This window comes from Pan troglodytes, chromosome 10 (assembly GCF_028858775.2).
Source record: "Pan troglodytes isolate AG18354 chromosome 10, NHGRI_mPanTro3-v2.0_pri, whole genome shotgun sequence".
In the NCBI taxonomy this organism is placed as follows: domain Eukaryota; kingdom Metazoa; phylum Chordata; class Mammalia; order Primates; family Hominidae; genus Pan; species Pan troglodytes.
In genome coordinates, this window is record NC_072408.2 from 127,384,615 (window position 1) to 127,401,734 (window position 17,120).

At 47.9% G+C, this 17,120-nt stretch overlaps 2 protein-coding genes across 14 annotated transcripts in view; one reads left to right on the forward strand and one right to left on the reverse strand.

The window, feature by feature from the left end:
- RNF10 (ring finger protein 10) overlaps positions 1 to 7,065 on the forward strand; it is a 45,816-nt gene extending 38,751 nt beyond the window's left edge. For 4 of the 12 annotated variants that reach the window (XM_001161754.8, XM_063785102.1, XM_009426399.5 and 1 more), the window contains 4 exons: positions 1,402 to 1,502; positions 5,834 to 5,891; positions 5,995 to 6,153; positions 6,767 to 7,065. In XM_001161754.8, coding sequence (XP_001161754.2) covers positions 1,402 to 1,502; positions 5,834 to 5,891; positions 5,995 to 6,153; positions 6,767 to 6,843 — 395 coding nt within the window. In that variant the 3' untranslated portion in view covers positions 6,844 to 7,065. Of the gene's footprint in view, positions 1 to 1,401; positions 1,503 to 5,833; positions 5,892 to 5,994; positions 6,154 to 6,272 lie in introns of all 12 variants that reach the window. The other 8 variants (XM_054663681.2, XM_063785103.1, XM_016924383.4 and 5 more) reach the window with 3 other exon arrangements.
- Positions 7,066 to 9,218: 2,153 nt separating this feature from the next.
- On the reverse strand, positions 9,219 to 11,576 carry POP5 (POP5 homolog, ribonuclease P/MRP subunit). 2 transcript variants are annotated; one of them, XM_509430.8, is made up of 5 exons: positions 11,512 to 11,576; positions 11,284 to 11,426; positions 9,947 to 10,096; positions 9,687 to 9,770; positions 9,219 to 9,585 (listed from the first exon to the last, which is right to left on the reverse strand). In XM_509430.8, the coding sequence occupies exons 1-5, from the start codon at positions 11,529 to 11,531 to the stop codon at positions 9,491 to 9,493; spliced, it is 492 nt and encodes a 163-aa protein (XP_509430.6). In that variant the 5' UTR covers positions 11,532 to 11,576; the 3' UTR covers positions 9,219 to 9,490. The 2 variants fall into 2 exon arrangements, with proteins under 2 accessions (XP_509430.6, XP_009424676.4); XM_009426401.4 differs by lacking the exon at positions 9,947 to 10,096.
- Positions 11,577 to 17,120: the final 5,544 nt, after the last annotated feature.

Sequence of the window (17,120 nt, forward strand, 5' to 3'; positions counted from 1 at the left end):
CTGCTTCGGCCTCCCAGTGTGCTGGGATTATAGGCCTGAGCCACTGTGCCCAGCCTATCTGTGATACCGAGATTGTGTTTTCACATACTGTCTTTTCTGAAAGCTGCTTTTTGTTTTGTTTTGTTTTGGATGGAGTCTGTCTCTCTGTCGCCCGGGCTGGAGTGCAGTGGTGCGATTTTGGCTCACTGCAACTTCCCCCTCGCGGGTTCAAGCGATTCTCCTGCCCCAGCCTCCCGAGTAGCTGTGTAGCGTGCCACCATGCCTGGCTAATTTTTTGTGTTTTTAGTAGAGATGGGGTTTCACCGTGTTAGCCAGGATGGTCTCGATCTCCTGAGCTCGTGATCTGCCTGCCTCAGCCTCCCAAAGTGCTGGGATTACAGGCGTGAGCCACCACACCCAGCCTTTTTTTTTTTTTTTTAAGATGGAGTTTTGCTCTATCACCCAGGCTGGAGCACAGTGGCACGATCTTGGTTCACTGCAGCCTCCACTTCCAAGGTTCAAGTGATTGTCCTGCCTCAGCCTCCCAAGTAGCTGGGATTACAGGTGCCCGCCACCATGCCCAGCTAATTTTGTATTTTTAGTAGGGATGGGGTTTTGCCATGTTGGCCAGCCTGGTCTTGAACTCCTGACCTCAGGTGATCCACCCACCTCAGCCTCCCAAAGTGCTGGGATTACAGCGTGAGCCACCGCACCCGGCTTTTCTGAAAGTTTAAGCTTTTAATGTATTTAAGCAAGAGCAATTGGTTGGTCCTAGTAATAAGAGTACTGACCATGTGAGGGCCTGCTGCTGGGGGAGAGAATAGGGCCCCTCTCGTCCAACACTGTTCAGGGCAGTGGATAGACTCATCTGTGGGAAGTGTTCAGCTCTAGTCAGAATGGATAGAGAAGTGTATTACGTAGGGAGTATTGGGGAAAAGTTTGCATCCTTGTGCTGGATCTTGTTGATGTGTCTTGGATTCTAATTGGATACTCCCAGGTCATAGTGTCTACTATTGGGAATGTAAACGCTGAGCTGATTAAATTTTATCTTTTTCTTGGAGCTATTTCATCCTTGTAAAACCAGTCCCTGATAGTACCTATCCTTGAGAGCCAGCCTTTGTGGAAAGTATAGCATTTCAAAAGCAAAGACTTTTCTTACAGTTGGAGTAGATTCTACCATGACTTCTAGAGTTACTGTAACGATGAAGCTCTTCCCTCTTCCTATACCGGTCACTGATTTCACTGGTGATATTGTTGGCTTTTTAAGAACATGGAAGAGTTGAAAGTTGGATCAATGTTTGCTTTTTTTTTGAGGGGATGATTTGTAATTTTCCAGACCTGACTCAGGGCTCACTCATCTCTCTTGTTAAGGACACCCCTTGGAACGTGACGAATATAATCAGGTCTCTGGTTCCCTTTCAGACTTTCTGCTGACCCCTCTGTCACCCACTGCCAGTCAGGGCAGTCCCTCATTCTGCGTTGGGAGTCTGGAAGAAGACTCTCCCTTCCCTTCCTTTGCCCAGGTAAATCCTTTGCTTGTGAAGCAGCCCAGGGGTATTTAACATGAACTCTGCTGCTCATTATTGTGGGAACCTCCTCCAGGGATTGTTACCTCGCATTCTAATACGGCTGGACAAATTGAGTCATCTGATGGGTAGGAGGGAAGTTAACTGCCTGTCGGAGCTTTATGCAGCATGGAGTTGGTTGAGGGCAGATTATGTCATGGACGTCCGCTCTGTTGGAAAAGGAGAGACTTAACAGGCTAATGTTGCACTGACTCTAATAATCATGGGAGGCATTCCTAAGAGGAAAGCTCATGGATTTAGTCCTCAGATGTTACTGTAGACGTACCCAGGAAAGAGGCCAAGAATAGCTGAGGCAGAATCAGAGTTTAGAATATTTTAAAAATCATTTGATAACTTGTGTACTGGATACTATTGTAGGGGCTGGGGATACAGCATCAGTTTTAACTGGTCTCTGGTTCTAGGACCTCTGATTCAGGTGGTATTTATCTGTTACATAAAATGAGCCATTTCTCTTCACTTTGAGAGGGGAAGATTGTCTTGGTTATACTGCACCTAGCCAAAGCAGCTTCCTTGGAGCTGGGTGGGGGAACGATAGGCTAGTGAGGCTTGCTGTGAAACCACTTTGTTAATCTCTAAGATAACAAGCTAATACTCAGCATTCCTGCATTCAGATAAGTGAGGAAGATGGATGGACAGCTTGACATGTGCCCTTGTAAGAAGTCCGTATAAACTTCTTTGAGGCTAGTGCAGAATCATTATCTTGACAGTTCTTTTTTTTTTTTTTTTCCCCCCCGAGACGGAGTCTCCCTGTCCCCCAGGCTGGAGTTCCGTGGCGCGATCTCGGCTTGCTGTAAGCTCCGCCTCCCGGGTTCACGCCATTCTCCTGCCTCAGCCTCCCGAGTAGCTGGGACTATAGGCGCCTGCCACCACGTCCGGCTAATTTTTTGTATTTTTAGTAGAGACAGGGTTTCACCGTATTAGCCAGTAGGGTCTCAATCTCCTGACCTCGTGATCCGCCTGCCTCAGCCTCCCAAAGAGCTGGGATTACAGGCATGAGCCACCATGCCCGGCCATTGACAGTTCTTTAGAGCAGTTGATACGGATCTTTCTTATGTAATTACAGCAGTTTGTACTGAGAAATAAGCAAGAATTGAGCTTTGGTAAGGAGGGTTCCGAAGTCAAGGAACATGAAATAATTGTGGAGGTGAGGTGAGAAGAGAGGGGGATCCTGAAAATTAACTGCTGGACTTAGAGATGATTAACAAGTGGCTCCCAGGAGTTATGCCAAATACTTGTTTTGTTTTGTTTTGAGTTGAAGTCTTGCTCCTGTCCCCAAGGCTGGAGTGCAATGGCGTGATCTCGGCTCACTGCAACCACCGCCTCCCGGGTTCAAGCAATTCTCCTGCCTCAGCCTCCCGGGTAGCTGGGGTTGGGTTACAGGCGCCTGCCACCATGCCCGGCTAATTTTTGTATTTTTAGTAGAGACAGGGTTTTACCATGTTGGCCAGGCTGGTCTAGAACTCTTGACCTCAGGCGATCCACCTGCCTCAGCCTCCCAAAGTGCTGGGATTACAGACATGAACCACTGCGCCTGGCCTTTTTTTTTTTTAAAAAACTAGGCTGTATTGCTATTGCTTTTTTCCTTTTAACTTTATTTTGAAATACAGAGTTGAAAGAATAGTATTATGAACACTTAAACTTTTGACCTAGATTCACTAATTGTTATTATTTTGCTGTTATATATTTGCTTTCTCTTTTTTCTGTGTTGAAAAGAAGTTGCAGATATCCTGAATGATACTTTACCGCTAAGTACTTAGGAGATACATGCCAAAGAAAGTGGGATATTCGCCTATAGAACCACAGTGATCACATTAGAGAAATTCCACTGCCACAATAATATCTAATATGGTGCATATTTATATCTTCACATTTGTCTCAGCGTCCTTCATTTTCAACTCAGGGCAGAATCCCGTTACTCCCTGCATTTAGTTGTCAAGTCTCTTTAGTCTCCTTTGATCTATAACCGTTCCTTTGCCCATATCCCCTCTTTTTTTTTTCCCTTCCATGGCCAGTTGTTTTATAGAATATCCTACAGTTTGGACTTGTATGATTTCTCATGAATGGATTCAGGTTAAACATTTAAACATTTTGGTAAGAATAAGACATAGGTGACATTTTGATTACCTTTTAAGAGTAAAACAATTCACATGTCAAACTATTTGGATACTGTCTCAGTCCATTTGTGTGGGTATAAAAGATTACCCGAGGCCGAGTCATTTATCAAAAAAAAAAAAAAAAAGTTTATTTGGCTCATGACTCTGCTGGCTGGAGGACTGGGCATCTGGTGAGTGCCTCAGGCTGCTTCCACTCATGGTACACGAAGTGAAGGGGTCCCTGCTTGTGAAGAGATCACATGGCTAAAGAGGAAGCAAGGAGGGGAGGAGGTGCCAGGCCGTTTTAAACAACCGTGTTCCTGTGCCCAGTTTCAAAATAGCCTTCAGCCAAGCTATTGAAGCAGCCTTTGTGAAACTGGACACACCAGCTACTTCAGATCCCTTCTGTGGTAAGGGCAGAGGCTGGAGTGCCCAGAGTTGTCAAACACACATGTACTGCCATTCCCACTTGGATCCAGTGGCAGACATCACTCATCAGCTCTTTCAGGAATGAATGCGAGAATAGGTCTCCCATCCCCCAGGAAGGGCATTAATCTGTTCATGAGGGGTCCACCCCCATGACCCATACACCTCCCATTAGGTCCCCACTTCCAGCATTGGGGATCAGATTTTAACATGAGGCTTGGGTGGGTCAAATGTCTAAACCGTAGGAGACCCAAACTCCTAGAGACAAAGGGAGAAGTTCACCAAAGTGGAACATAATGAAGAAAGGTTATTTAATGAAATCGGCATCTGCCAACACAAACTCATCTTGAGTAATAGGCGTTCCTCACTTTGGAATATATGATTTAAGGACAAGGCATCCCTGCTTGAACCCCATGGGGTTTGTCTCTTGATATTTTTCCAGGAATAAAATGTTCCCTGCCTTTTAAGTGGCATATTTGCAGTTGGGGCTCATAGTGGCCTTCAGCAGTTACAAAGCTGGCCTTGGCCAAGTGGAATGAAAATTCCTCAGGGGCATGAGGATTGTTCTGATTTTATTGTTCTTGCAGGAATTTTACTGGCCTGTGGTTGGATCTGAAAGTTAATGATGAAGGAGCTATTGGAAAAGCAGACTAAAAGGTAGTGAGGGGCTGTTGAAGCGGTGTCAGGAGAGAGTTTAGTTAGTTTTCATGGCTTTAGGTAACTGAAGTTTAGTAGCCATGTGGTTTAAAACTGGAGGGTACTTGGCTGGGCACGGTGTCTCATGCCTGTAATCCCAGCACTTTGGGAGGCCAAGGCGGGCGGATCACCTGAGGTCAGGAGTTCGAGACCAGCCTGACCAACATGGAGAAACCCCGTCTTTACTAAAAATACAAAAATTAGCCGGGCGTGGTGGTGCATGCCTATAATCCCAGCTACTCAGGAGGATGAGGCAGGAGAATCACTTGAAGCTGGGAGGCAGAGGTTGTGGTAAGCCAAGATTTGCGCCATTGCACTCCAGCCTGGGCAACAAGAGCGAAACTCCATCTCGAACAAAACAAAAAAAACTGGAGGGTACTAGGCCGGGCACAGTGACTCACGCCTGTAATCCCAGCACTTTGGGAGGCCAAGGTGAGGGATTAACTGAGGTCAAGAGTTCAGGACCAGCCTGGCCAACATGGTGAAACCCCGTCTCTACTAAAAAAAAAAAATCCAAAAATTAGCCAGGCAGGTGCCTGTAATCCCAGCTACTTGGGAGGCTGAGACAGAATTGCTTGAACCTGGGAGGCACAGGTCACAGTGAGCCAATATTGTGCCATTGCACGCCAGCCTGGGCAACAAGAGCTAAACTGTCTAAAAAACAAAAACTAGAGGGTACTACTCACTGCTTCCTCCAACAGCTCGATGTTTTTAGGGGTCCCAGGAAGGGCAGAAAAACTTAACCAGAAAGTCGGAATTCCCAATTTGAGGGTCTCAGTAAGAATCTCTTGTGCCTTCTGTGCAGTGTTCTTTACCCATTTCCTAAGGAACAAACAGCTTATGGTTTACTACCTTGTGGGTTTCATTGCCATTTCCATTAGCCAGGATATAGAGGACATGACTAGAACAGTGTGTTAAGGAGAGAAGTACCTGGAAAATCTTTTCAAAGGTGATAGTTGGTTCTGTGCCTCTCCAGTCAGTCAAGGTAGGTCTGAAAAAGAAGTTGGACCAGCTACTTAAATTCTCTCCCCCACTTCTTTCCCACTTTGGCAGATGCTGAGGGTTGGAAAAGCAAAAGCAGATGTGTGGCCCAAAACTGCTCCAAAGAAAGGTGAGGATGGTCCACTGGTGAAGGGGGAGTTTGGCTTCTTTCCATAAAAGGCTGTTTCTAGAAAAAGAGTTGTTTCTGTAGTTTTAACACTGGTATTTTTTAGATGAGAACAGCTTAGTTCCTCCTGCCCCTGTGGACAGCGACGGGGAGAGTGATAATTCAGACCGTGTTCCTGTGCCCAGTTTTCAGAATTCCTTCAGCCAAGCTATTGAAGCAGCCTTCATGAAACTGGACACACCAGCTACTTCAGACCTCCTCTCTGGTAAGGGCAGAGGCTGGAGTGCCCAGGGTTGTCAAACATACTACACATGTACTGCCATTCCCGCCTGGATTCAGTGGCAGACATCACTAATTAGGCTCTTTCCCTTCTGAACCCTTCAGCACACTCTAGTGTGTCAGATAGGACCTATTTGCCACCCCAGAGAAATTGATGACGCCTGAAAGTGAAATTCTGAGGAACTCTTCCAAGATACAGTGGGGTGTACAACCTGTATCCTTTAGAATCTTGAATTGGTACAGGGTGGCTAATTAGATGGAGAAGTCAGTCTCGAAGCCTGTTGCACTCTGTTCATGACTAGACAAGAATCACATACGTATGGCGTGCTATGTGCCTAGCACTGTGCTAATTCTCCCAACAACCACGTTAAATGGGTGTACCTCACGTTACAGATGGGGAAACTGAGGTCCAGGGGGGTAAAAGTGATTTGCCCAAAGACACCCACTTGGTGTATACCAAGACTGGTATTGGCATCTAGGCAGTCTAATTCCAGAGCCTCCACTCTTAGCTCCCACTCTGTGACTCTCAGTAATGAAAACTGGCCAGGGGACAAGGGATGGCATTTTAAGTTAAGCTGTCTTTCTGTGTCTCCCTTTAGAAGAGAAAGGAGGAAAGAAAAGAAAAAAACAGAAACAGAAGCTCCTGTTCAGCACCTCAGTCGTCCACACCAAGTGACACTACTCGCCCGGGCTACCTTCTCCATCTGGTTTTTGTTTTTGGTTTTTTTTCCCCCATGCTTTTGTTTGGCTGCTGTAATTTTTAAGTATTTGAGTTTGAACAGATTAGCTCTGGGGGGAGGGGGTTTCCACAATGTGAGGGGGAACCAAGAAAATTTTAAATACAGTGTATTTTCCAGCTTCCTGTCTTTACACCAAAATAAAGTATTGACACAAGAGATCTCTTCCTGCCAAGGTTTTTAGTTCATTGCCAGTTTAGTCTTTTTGACCCATGTGTAATTAATTTTTCTCAACCCAAAGTAAGATTGAGTCCCCTTTGAGATGCATTAGAGCAGTCCAACCCAGAATGGCACACACTGCTCTGCTGTAGCATCATGTCAGGGCTTCCTGGACTCAGTACACCTCTCAGTTTGTCTTTTAAAAAACAGCTGAATCTTTACTACCTATTTAGTTCTCCTTGTTAAAGAAACGGGTGGGAATAAAATGGATTTAGGACACCCAGTTTGAATTGCAGTTTTTTTTTTTTCTGACACATGGCCAGGCTGTGGTGCCATCTTAATGGAGTAGGCTGTCCTTGGCACTTGCATGTGTGAAAGGAGGGTTTTGCCTCTTCTTGAGCATGGCTTGAGTTGGTAAGGAAAGCTGTAACTCACAAAGCCCTGAGACCTGCTACCCCTAAGATCGAGCTTGTTTTCAGTGACTGGCTTGAGTCATAGGAGGAGGAGTCTGGTACAGCTGCAGGAGAGCAGGGCCATCTGAAGCGGTAGCATTGCCACCATCTCCCTCTCATCTAGAGCAGTTTTCTTATGCCTTGATTTGAGCTGAATTTGATGTGAATTCTTTTGCTGCTTAATAAAGTGACCTCTAGGTGCATTAGAATGCGAAGGCAAATAGTTGCAATAAATCACCTGCACAAGCAATGTGAGCTTTTTGTTTTGTTAAGTTCATTACAGGTAAGCTAGACAAGTTATTTCTTGAATAGGTTAACGTGACAGCTACTATGATATTGTAGGCTGTCTTTTCTGGTGTCAGGTTTAAATGGTTCTAGAGCTGGGCTTAGCTTTAACCTGCCATTTTAAAAGAAATCCTATCAGGAAATTTCCTGGATGGATGAGGGTGTTCTGGCCTCCAGATGAGGGGGCATGTTGAAGCCAGAATCACCAGTGTTTCTGTTAAATGTGTATGGTACTTTCAGTCTCATCCATTGTATTATGGAGAAAACAGATCCCAGAAATGTCAGTAGGTAGCAGATCAAACCTGGATCACAAGTCTCCCGCCGTTCCTACTTCCTGTGAGTATGGCAGTCTGACTTGTCTTCAGGGCGCCTTGTATTCAAGGCGCAATAAAGAAGAGCGGAACTACAAAAACTACCTTAAGTTCCTTAAGTGGACAGCTGCTACATGACCATGCAGTAATGTCAGATGAGGCCAGCACCCGCGCCCCCCCAACTGCAAAGGTTGCATTTTTTATTTGAGACAGAGTCTCGCTCTAGCCCAGGCTTCAGTACAGTGGTGGGATCTCAGCTCACTGCAAGCTCTGCCTCCCGGGTTCACGCCATTCTCCTGCCTCAGCCTCCTGAGTACCTGAGATTACAGGCACCCGCCACCATGCCCAGCTAATTTTTTGTATTTTTAGTGGAGACAGGGTTTCTCTGCGTTAGACGGGATGGTCTTGATCTCCTGATCTTGTGATCTGCCCGCCTCAGCCTCCCAAAGTGCTGGGATTACAGGTGTGAGCCACTGCGCCTGGCCCAAAGTTGTATTTTTTAAGTTACCTGATTAACTATTGGCAAGGAATCTGGTATCTGTAAGACCCTGTGGTTCAGTACTGAGATGGGCTGTAGATCTCTGCCAGTTCAGTTGCTGTGTCTCAACTAATATTTCTATTCCAAATGACTTGGCTTGCTTAGGGCCCATCATGGGGCCGGGGGTACAAAGCTTCAGGTAGAAGGCTAAGTATTGAAAATTTAGGCCAGGCACAGTGGCTCACCCTTTAATCCCAGCACTTTTGGAGGCCAAGGTAGGCCGATCACTTGAGGCCAGGAGTTCAACAGCAGCCTGGCCAACATGGCAAAACCCCGTCTCTACTAAAAATACAAAAATTAGCCAGACGTGGTGGTGCACGTCTGTAATCCCAGCTACTTGGAAGGCTGAGGTGGGAGAATTGCTTGAACCCAGGAGGCGGAGGTTGCAGTGAGCCGATACTGGGCCACTACACTCCAGCCTGGGTGATAGACTGAGACTGTCTCAAAAAAAAAAAGTTTAACTAGTACCACATAGGGAGTCAGTCTTCCCACCAAGGCTAGGGATAGAGAACAGAGACTTGGCCAAGCATGGACTCCATAAGCCCTTTTTGTAATATAAGTATGCTAAATGCCACGGAAACCGATACATTTATTAAATCTACTCTTAGCCAAGCAATAAAGATGTCTACAGAGTTCACAACCTGCAACACTTCACCAGGGAATGCTAGGTAAAGGCAACTTCAGTTTAACTGAGTACTCCATTTCAAGTGGGTAATGTCCGCTGGTTGGCAGCTATCCAGTTTGGAAAACTGTGGAAGATGCTGTTGCTACCCAGATTGTTCTGTTCAACAAGTGGGCCTGAAGCCTGAGCAGTGTAGCCAGCTGTGTGGGGAGTAGAGGTTCACTCCATTGCTTCTGCAGCCTCCTCACCTGACTCTTCCTCCTCCTCTAGTAAGCAGCTTCTTGTCACAGACTTCTGGATAGCTTCCCGCTCTCCTGGAGAAGGCAGATAACAGGGATGAAAGATATCTTTGGGAGTGATTTCTTCAGCTTAAGGTCAGTCACTGCTCAGTGGGCACTGGGCTAGTGTTGCTTACCTTCATCAGTGCAGTTCTGCAACAAGATCAACAGTTGTCTCCTGTTGTACTGAATTAGGAACTTCTGACATGTTCTTATTGTACCTGGCATATGAGTTACTGTGGTCAACAGCTTGTGAAAGGTCTCGACCTTACAGACTTTCAGAGGTAGGGGGAAGTGTCTTGTTAGCGGGACAGCAGCAAGACCCACCCACCAGTCTAGACTGAACTGTGAACGTGTCACCAATTGAAAATCAGTAGCCATACCACCTCACTCCTACCTCCCACATGTAATGTGTTGAAAAAGCATGGGTAACGGTGTCCTTTGTTCTCCAAGTATGTGATGAAGGGAAGAGCTGACCACACAAGCTGATAGAATTCTTTTCTGCATCGAAGTAGCACTATTCCAGTATAGGCATTGAGGTATCGAACTACAACAGGAAAGAAAAATCATTTTGGAAAACTTTTGCTGTGTGTGGTGGCTCACGCCTGTAATCCCAGCACTTTGGGAGGCTGAGGTGGGCAGATCACTTTAAGTCAGGAGTTCGAGGCCAGCCTGGCCAACATGATGAAACCCCGTCTCTACTAAAAATACAAAAATTAGCTGGGTGTGGTGGTGCGCACCTGTAATTCCAGCCACTCAGGAGGCTGAGGCATGAGAATCACCTGAACCCAGGAGGCAGAGGCAGCAATGACCCCCGATCTCGCTGCTGCACTCCAGCAGCCTGGGCAACAGCCAGACTGTCTCGAAAAAAGGAAAACTTTGGAGTAACAGAGCCTACTATGTGCCAAAAGTATGTTGTAGGCAAGTGGCACGTAGATCAGCGAGTAAAAGAGAAAAGCCAAAACACCCACTGTGTTGCACACCACTCAGAACTGGTGAATGAATTTAGAATTGAAAATGCTTTCTAATTCACTAGTTAATTCAATAAATAGGAGCAGGTAGGAGGCGATCCGTTTTAATTTAGGAAAAACCCCCACAAAACCCTTGCCTGAAAAACAGGCTGTTTTACTGCATTTGGGCTCCGTAATTATTGTAGCAGTCAGCTCTCAGTCTCACCTGACTTAGGAGAGTTAAGTCTATCTGCATTTAACTCTCCAGAAGTCAATCTCAAACAAGGTAAAAGTGGGAACTAATTTAAGTGGTGTGAAAGAAGGGCCCCTCTGTCCTAGCTCATCCTGTATTTACATATATTGACAATCATGTGTTCTGTACTTTACCAACTATTTAAGGGCTTTCCCGGGGTACTTTTGACAATTTTTTTCCATGTGATGTTAATGTAATCGGTCATATAATAGCTCTTACTAGGAAGTATACACAGCTTCCCTCATTTAATTCTCTACCCTATCAAATACAATCACAACCAATTACAGAAATTACCTGTCAAGCAGGTAAAAAGAGGCTTCTAGCTCAAAGCCCCACTGCCTTCGGGCCCCTCCTTTTAGCGCTCTGCTAATTTCGGACTCTCGCTTGGGGTTCCAGGCGCTTAAAGAGATACCTTACAAAAAACGGTGCACGGGCTTGGCCACTCGTGCCCCTTCTTTCTTCCTCCGGCGCCTGCCCCCTCCACATCCCGCCATCCTCCCGGGTTCCCCTCTTTCCCCAGCGCCCTTGCACCCGCGAAGCCGATGGAGCAGGCGGCTGCGCCGAAAGTTCCGTGCACCCTGGCGATCGTGTCCCGTACGAGGCTGCTCAGAACTCGGTCATCGAGGCTTAGGCGGCAGCGGGGGTCGTCAGACACCAGTTCGCAGAGCAGGTACCTGCGGCAGGCGAGAGGAAGGTGGACACTAGCGGGGCCGCGAGGACCCAGCAAGGCACTGGGAGGGTCTGGAACGGAATGCTTACCTGTGCTTGAACCGCACCATGGCTGCCTCCGCGCTCTCCGGTCCGGCGTGCAAACCGGATGTGAGTTCTGCCCGCTGCCAATGGGAAGCTTGCTTCCGCAGCCTTTCAGCCATTCAGAGAAGGAGACAGGATATTAGGGCGGAGCTAGAAAGTTGAGAGGCCGAAGTCTGTCAGCTCCCTCAAGCCCCGCCCAACTGCGTTTGTAAGCGCGCATGCGTCCTGCGGAGGGTCACTGACTAGTTTGAGGGCTGAACCCCGGGATGGAGCGGCTTGCAGCTGTAATGGATGGTTCTGTTGCACACTGAAGTTTACAATAGTGTGTAGGATGCAGCCGCTACCCTTGGGGCCCTGGGAACCTTGCACCACAGTTATGTATGCGAGTATATTCTCTCCCCAAGGTGAACGGTGGAGCTTTTGAGGGCAAGACCCTGCACCTCACAGCCCAGGGATTGACAAACGGGAAATCGGACTTTTATTTTCAGGTTTGAGCTCAGTTTAATTCTTCCATACAGCTAAATATGCTATTGCTGTTTGGGCCTTTCAGCAATCTTAGGGAGGCGAGTGTGCCGTCTCGTTTTTTGCTCGCAGAAACAATACGTGGTCATTGTATTTTCCATTTCCGTTTACCTTTTTTTTTTTTAACAGAAAAGCACAAAGAAGCAAATAAATTATAATCCCAGCACTGAGAGAGAATAACTGTTGTCGTGTAGTGTGTTTTCTTCTGTCATTTTCCCCCTGCGCCAGTGGTTCTCAAAGTGCCGTCTGGGGACCACTGAGATTTCCTAAATTCACTCGATTTGGGAGTCCCCGAAGTCAAAATTACTTTCATAATAATGCTAAGATGTTACTTGTCTTTTTCATTCTCTCTGAGTGAACAGTCAAGTTTTCCAGAGGCTGCTTGACGTGATGACGTCACTGCTCTAGGAATTGTGTATTGTTTTTTAAACGTTTCTCAACTTTAATGTCCATAGTAAATATAACCCACAAAACTAAAAGCTCTTGGGCATCCTCAGTAACGTGTGTAAAGGGGTCCTGAGACAGAGAAAACAGCTTGAGAACTATGCCCTCTGTTAAATTATGCTTTTTTCTTTTATTTTTAAGTATTTAAAAAAAAGTCTTATGGGGTATTACATAAAGTACATATTCTTAAGTGTACATCTCAATGAATTTTTACATATGGATAGACTTCTATAACCACCTCCAAGATTAAAATAAAGAGCATTTCCAGTATCCCAGAAGGTTCCCTGAGCCCTCTTCCAGTCAAATTGCTTACTGCTATCAGCCACTATTACCACTTCTACCCTGCTAGATTAATTTTGCCTGTTCTTAAACTTTATATAAATGCAGCCAGGAGGCTGGCTGCAACCTCTGCCTCCTGAGTTCAAGCGATTCTCCTGCCTCAGCCTCCCGAGTAGCTGGGATTACAGGCACCTGCCACCACGACCAGCTAATTTTTGTATTTATTTATTTAGTTTTTTGAGACGGAGTCTCACTCTGTTGCCCAAGCTGGAGCATGATCTCAGCTCACTGCAACCTCTGCCTCCTGGATTCAGGCGATTCTCCTGCCTCAGCCTCCCAAGTAGCTGGGACTACAGGTGTGTGCCACCACAACTGGATAATTTTTGTATTTTTAGTAGGGACAGGGTTTCCCCATGTTGGCCAGGCTGGTCTTGAACTCCTGACCTCAGGTGATCCACCCACCTCGGCCTCCCAAAGTGCTGGGATTACAGGCGTGAGCTACCACGCCTGGCCATTTGGCTATATTTTCATGTCAGCTCTTCAGCGACAATACTGTTTTTTTAGCTGTGCAGTATTGCATTGTTTGGACGTACCATTGTGAAGTTGGTCAGTATCCCTTTGGTAGACGTTTACATTATTTCTAGGTTTTCTTGTTATACCCAATACTTTGATGCATGGCTTTGTAGCTTAGTCTTTATGCCCATCCCTGATTATTTGTAGAAGTGTCTTGGCCTTGGCTGGTCCTGTGAGGCCCGTAATGGGGGCAGCTTTCACAACCTATTTTTGCAAGATCTGGAATGAGTTCTGAATTTTCCCATCTCCCACTCTTCTTGGCCACCTTAAAGGAGGGATGTGGGGGAAGGTAGGGAAGAAAAGAATATGAAGAGGGAACGCCGTGGCCATGCCAAGGGACCAGTGACAGTGACGGCACTCCCCACCCAAGAACAACTTTTCACCAGAAAGTGTCTGCGGCATCCTCCTTTGGCCAACAGGGGGCGCCAGAGGCCCGCAGTGCGCGGAGAGAGCAAGACACCCCCAACTCCTGAGCGCTCCACCCCTCATAGAAATTTCACTCCTAACACTTCCCAGCCTTCATTTCAATAGCAATGCTTCGCCCATTTTATAGATGCAGTTGGGGCTCAGACCAAAGCCTCGTATCCAGTTAGGAGCAGGATCAGAATTCGAACCCAAAGCCAGCTGACTCCTTGTTCTGGTCAACACGGTTGGTGCTCTCCCGTGCAGGGTTTCACTCGTCCATTTAGTGTAATAAGATGGAGAGACGACAGATGGAGGTTCGATTCGCTACTCCGTCATTTACTGGCCCGGCCAGGTGCTGTCAGGAGGGTTAATTCATGTCTCAGATCTTAGTTTCCTCATCTGTGCAATGGGATAACAATGGTTCCTCCCTCGTGGGTGGATATGAAGTTTAAGCGGGGTCATGTGGACAAAATGCCTGGCACAGCGAGTGCATAGTAAGCCCTTTTTTTTGTTTTTGTTTTTTTTTTGTTTGTTTGTTTTTTGAGACTGATTTTTAAGACTGTCTTAAAAACAAGAAAAGAAAAAAGAAAATATAGCCAAACAACAGGAATTTTTTGAGACAGTTTTTTGCTCTGTCGCCCAGGCTGGAGTGCAGTGACGCGATGTCGGCTCACTGCAGCCTCTGCCTCCCGGGTTCAAGCAATTCTCCTGCCTCAGCCTCCAGAGTAGCTGGGATTAAGGCGCCTGCCACGACGCCCGGCTAATTTTGTATTTTTAGTAGAGATTTCACCATGTTGGACAGGCTGGTCTCAAACTCCTGACTTCAAGTGATCCGCCCGCCTCGGCCTCCCAAAGTGTTGGGATTACAGGCGTGTGCCACCGCCCCCGGCAAGTAAACGCTGTTCTGAACAAATGATTTACTTCTCCCCCACAGGCACAGCCCCGGGAGGAAGCACATTGGCACGGCCCGCGGCCTCCCAGTCTTGGACCAGGCCCGGCCCCTTCTGGCCCAGGAGGGTGCAGACGCCGGCGGTGGCCGGGCGGGCGGGCTGGCGCGGTGGCGGCGCGGCGGGCTCCCCGCGGTAATTAGCGCGCGCCGGCTCGGGCTGCGCCAGCCGCTAATTACAAGTCTCCTAATGAGGCCGGCGGCTGTTTGCAATCACCCGGGTCCCCGCTGCGCGGCGCGGGAGGCTGCGGGGGAATCCGCCCGCGGAGGCATGGAGGAGGAGCGGCCGTCTTCCCCTGGGCCCGGAGATCCGCTGGACGGCGGCAGGGGTGTGCCCCGGCCGCGAAGGGGCAGCGGCGGGGGCTCACACCCCAACCCCTCCTCGGTTCTCTCCCCAGCCGGGCCGCAGAGCCATTATCCTCCCCAGTTGAGGAAGCCAACGAGGCTCTGAGAGGTGAGCTCACCCAGGTGCGACATCACAACTCACCCAGGTGCACAATAGAGCCCAATCCACGTCTGTCTGACCCCAGCCTGTGCCCTTAGCCGAGTCAGGTATCCCCTGGATCAATGGGGTGGTCACTGTTATTACTGTTAGCATTATTACAGTCGTCCTGGGACTTCTCAGATTCTTTTTTTTTTTTTTTTGAGATGGAGTCTCCCTCTGCCGCCCAGGCTGGAGTGCAGTGGCGCGATCTCAGCTCACTGCAACCTCTGCCTCCCGGGTTCAAGCGATTCTCCTGGCTCAGCCTCCCCAGTAGCTGGGACTACGGGCACGTGCCGCCTCGCCTGGCTAATTTTTTGTATTTTTAGTAGAGACAGGGTTTTACCGTGTTAGCCAGGATGCTCTCCATCTCCTGACCTCGTGATCCACCCACCTTGGCCTCCCAAAGTGCTAGGATTACAGGCGTGAGCCACCGCGACCGGCCTGTCTTTTTTTTTTTTTTCTGAGACAGGATCTCACTCTGTCCCACAGGCTTGAGGGCAGTAGCTCCATCTTGGCTCACCGCAACCTCTGCCTCCTAGGTTCAAGCGATTCTCCTGCCTCAGCCTCCTGAGTAGCTGGGACTACAGGTGCCCACCACTATACCTGGCTATTTTTTGTATTTTTAGCAGAGACGGGGTTTTGCCATGTTGGCCGGGCTGGTCTCGAACTCCTGGCCTCATGTGATCTGCCTGCCTCGGCCTCCCAAAGTGCTGGGATTACAGGTGTGAGCCACCGTGTCCAGCCAGGATCACTGTCTTTATTCTTCATCCGTGTCTCCTGGGTGATCATTAATTGGGCTCTCCCAGTGTGCTGGCCACTGTCTTTTCTGGGTTTGATTGATTGAGTCCTCACATCAGCCTCATGAAGTTAGGACCCATTATCCTCTGAGACACAGGGAGGAAAATGGCTTGCCCAAGTTGACACAGTAAATTTGGGTGGACATCTGTCTTACCCTAAAACCCGTGCTCTTAACCCCTTGCTCTCTACTCTGTATTCTGGGACCTAGAAAGATGCTGAGGAAGGAGAGCGCAACTGGGGTACCATTCTGAGGTGACTTTGGCATCTGAGGGGTTTCTGTCAGAGCCCAGACGCTGCTGTTGTGGATGGTGGCAAAGGGAAACTGTATCTGCTCCAGCATTTTATTAAGCAGCCACTGCTCGTAAGAGGCTCCTACTCCTCGAATCTTAACCAATTTTCTGTAAAACCCTTATGGGGACAATCTAGATGAAATTAAACCCTCCATCTGCTTAGCCAGGGGCTTGGGAAGCCGCCGCATCCTCCAGGTTGCTGGGACAGATGCAGCCCTCCCTGGACTTCAGTCAAAACATTGCATCTTGCTCCTCCTTTGTCCTCGCTGCCCTGTGAACCTCTTTCCCTGTCCCTGCCTGCTGTGAGAATTCGCTCATCCAAAAATTAATTGAAATTACAAGGGCTCTACTGTTTGACCCAGCAATTTCTCCACCAGCAATTTCTCCCACAGAGATTGTCGCATTTGTGCCAAATGACAGGTGAACGAGGATGTGTCTTGCTTGCAGCATTGTTGGTTATAGCAAAAGGCCACCTCAGTGTTTACCAGAAGGGGTCCACTGTATGTGTGTATTTATCGGACAACTATGGGCCAGGGAATGTTCATTCTAAACACTGCCTAGGCTGGGCGCGGTGGCTCACGTCTGCAATCCCAGCACTTTGGGAGGCCGAGGTGGACGGATCACTTGAGGTCAGGAGTTCGAGACCAGCCTGGCCAATATGGTGAAACCCCATCTCTACTAAAAATACAAAAAACTAGCTGGGCATGGTGGTAGTTGCCTGTAAATCCCAGCTACTCGGGAGGCTGAGGCAGGAGGATCGCTTGAACCCAGGAGGCAGAGGTTGCAGTGAGCTGAGACTGTGCCACTGCACTCCAGCCTGGGCAACAGAGCAAAACTCTGTCTCAAAAAATAAATAAATAAATAAACAAACACT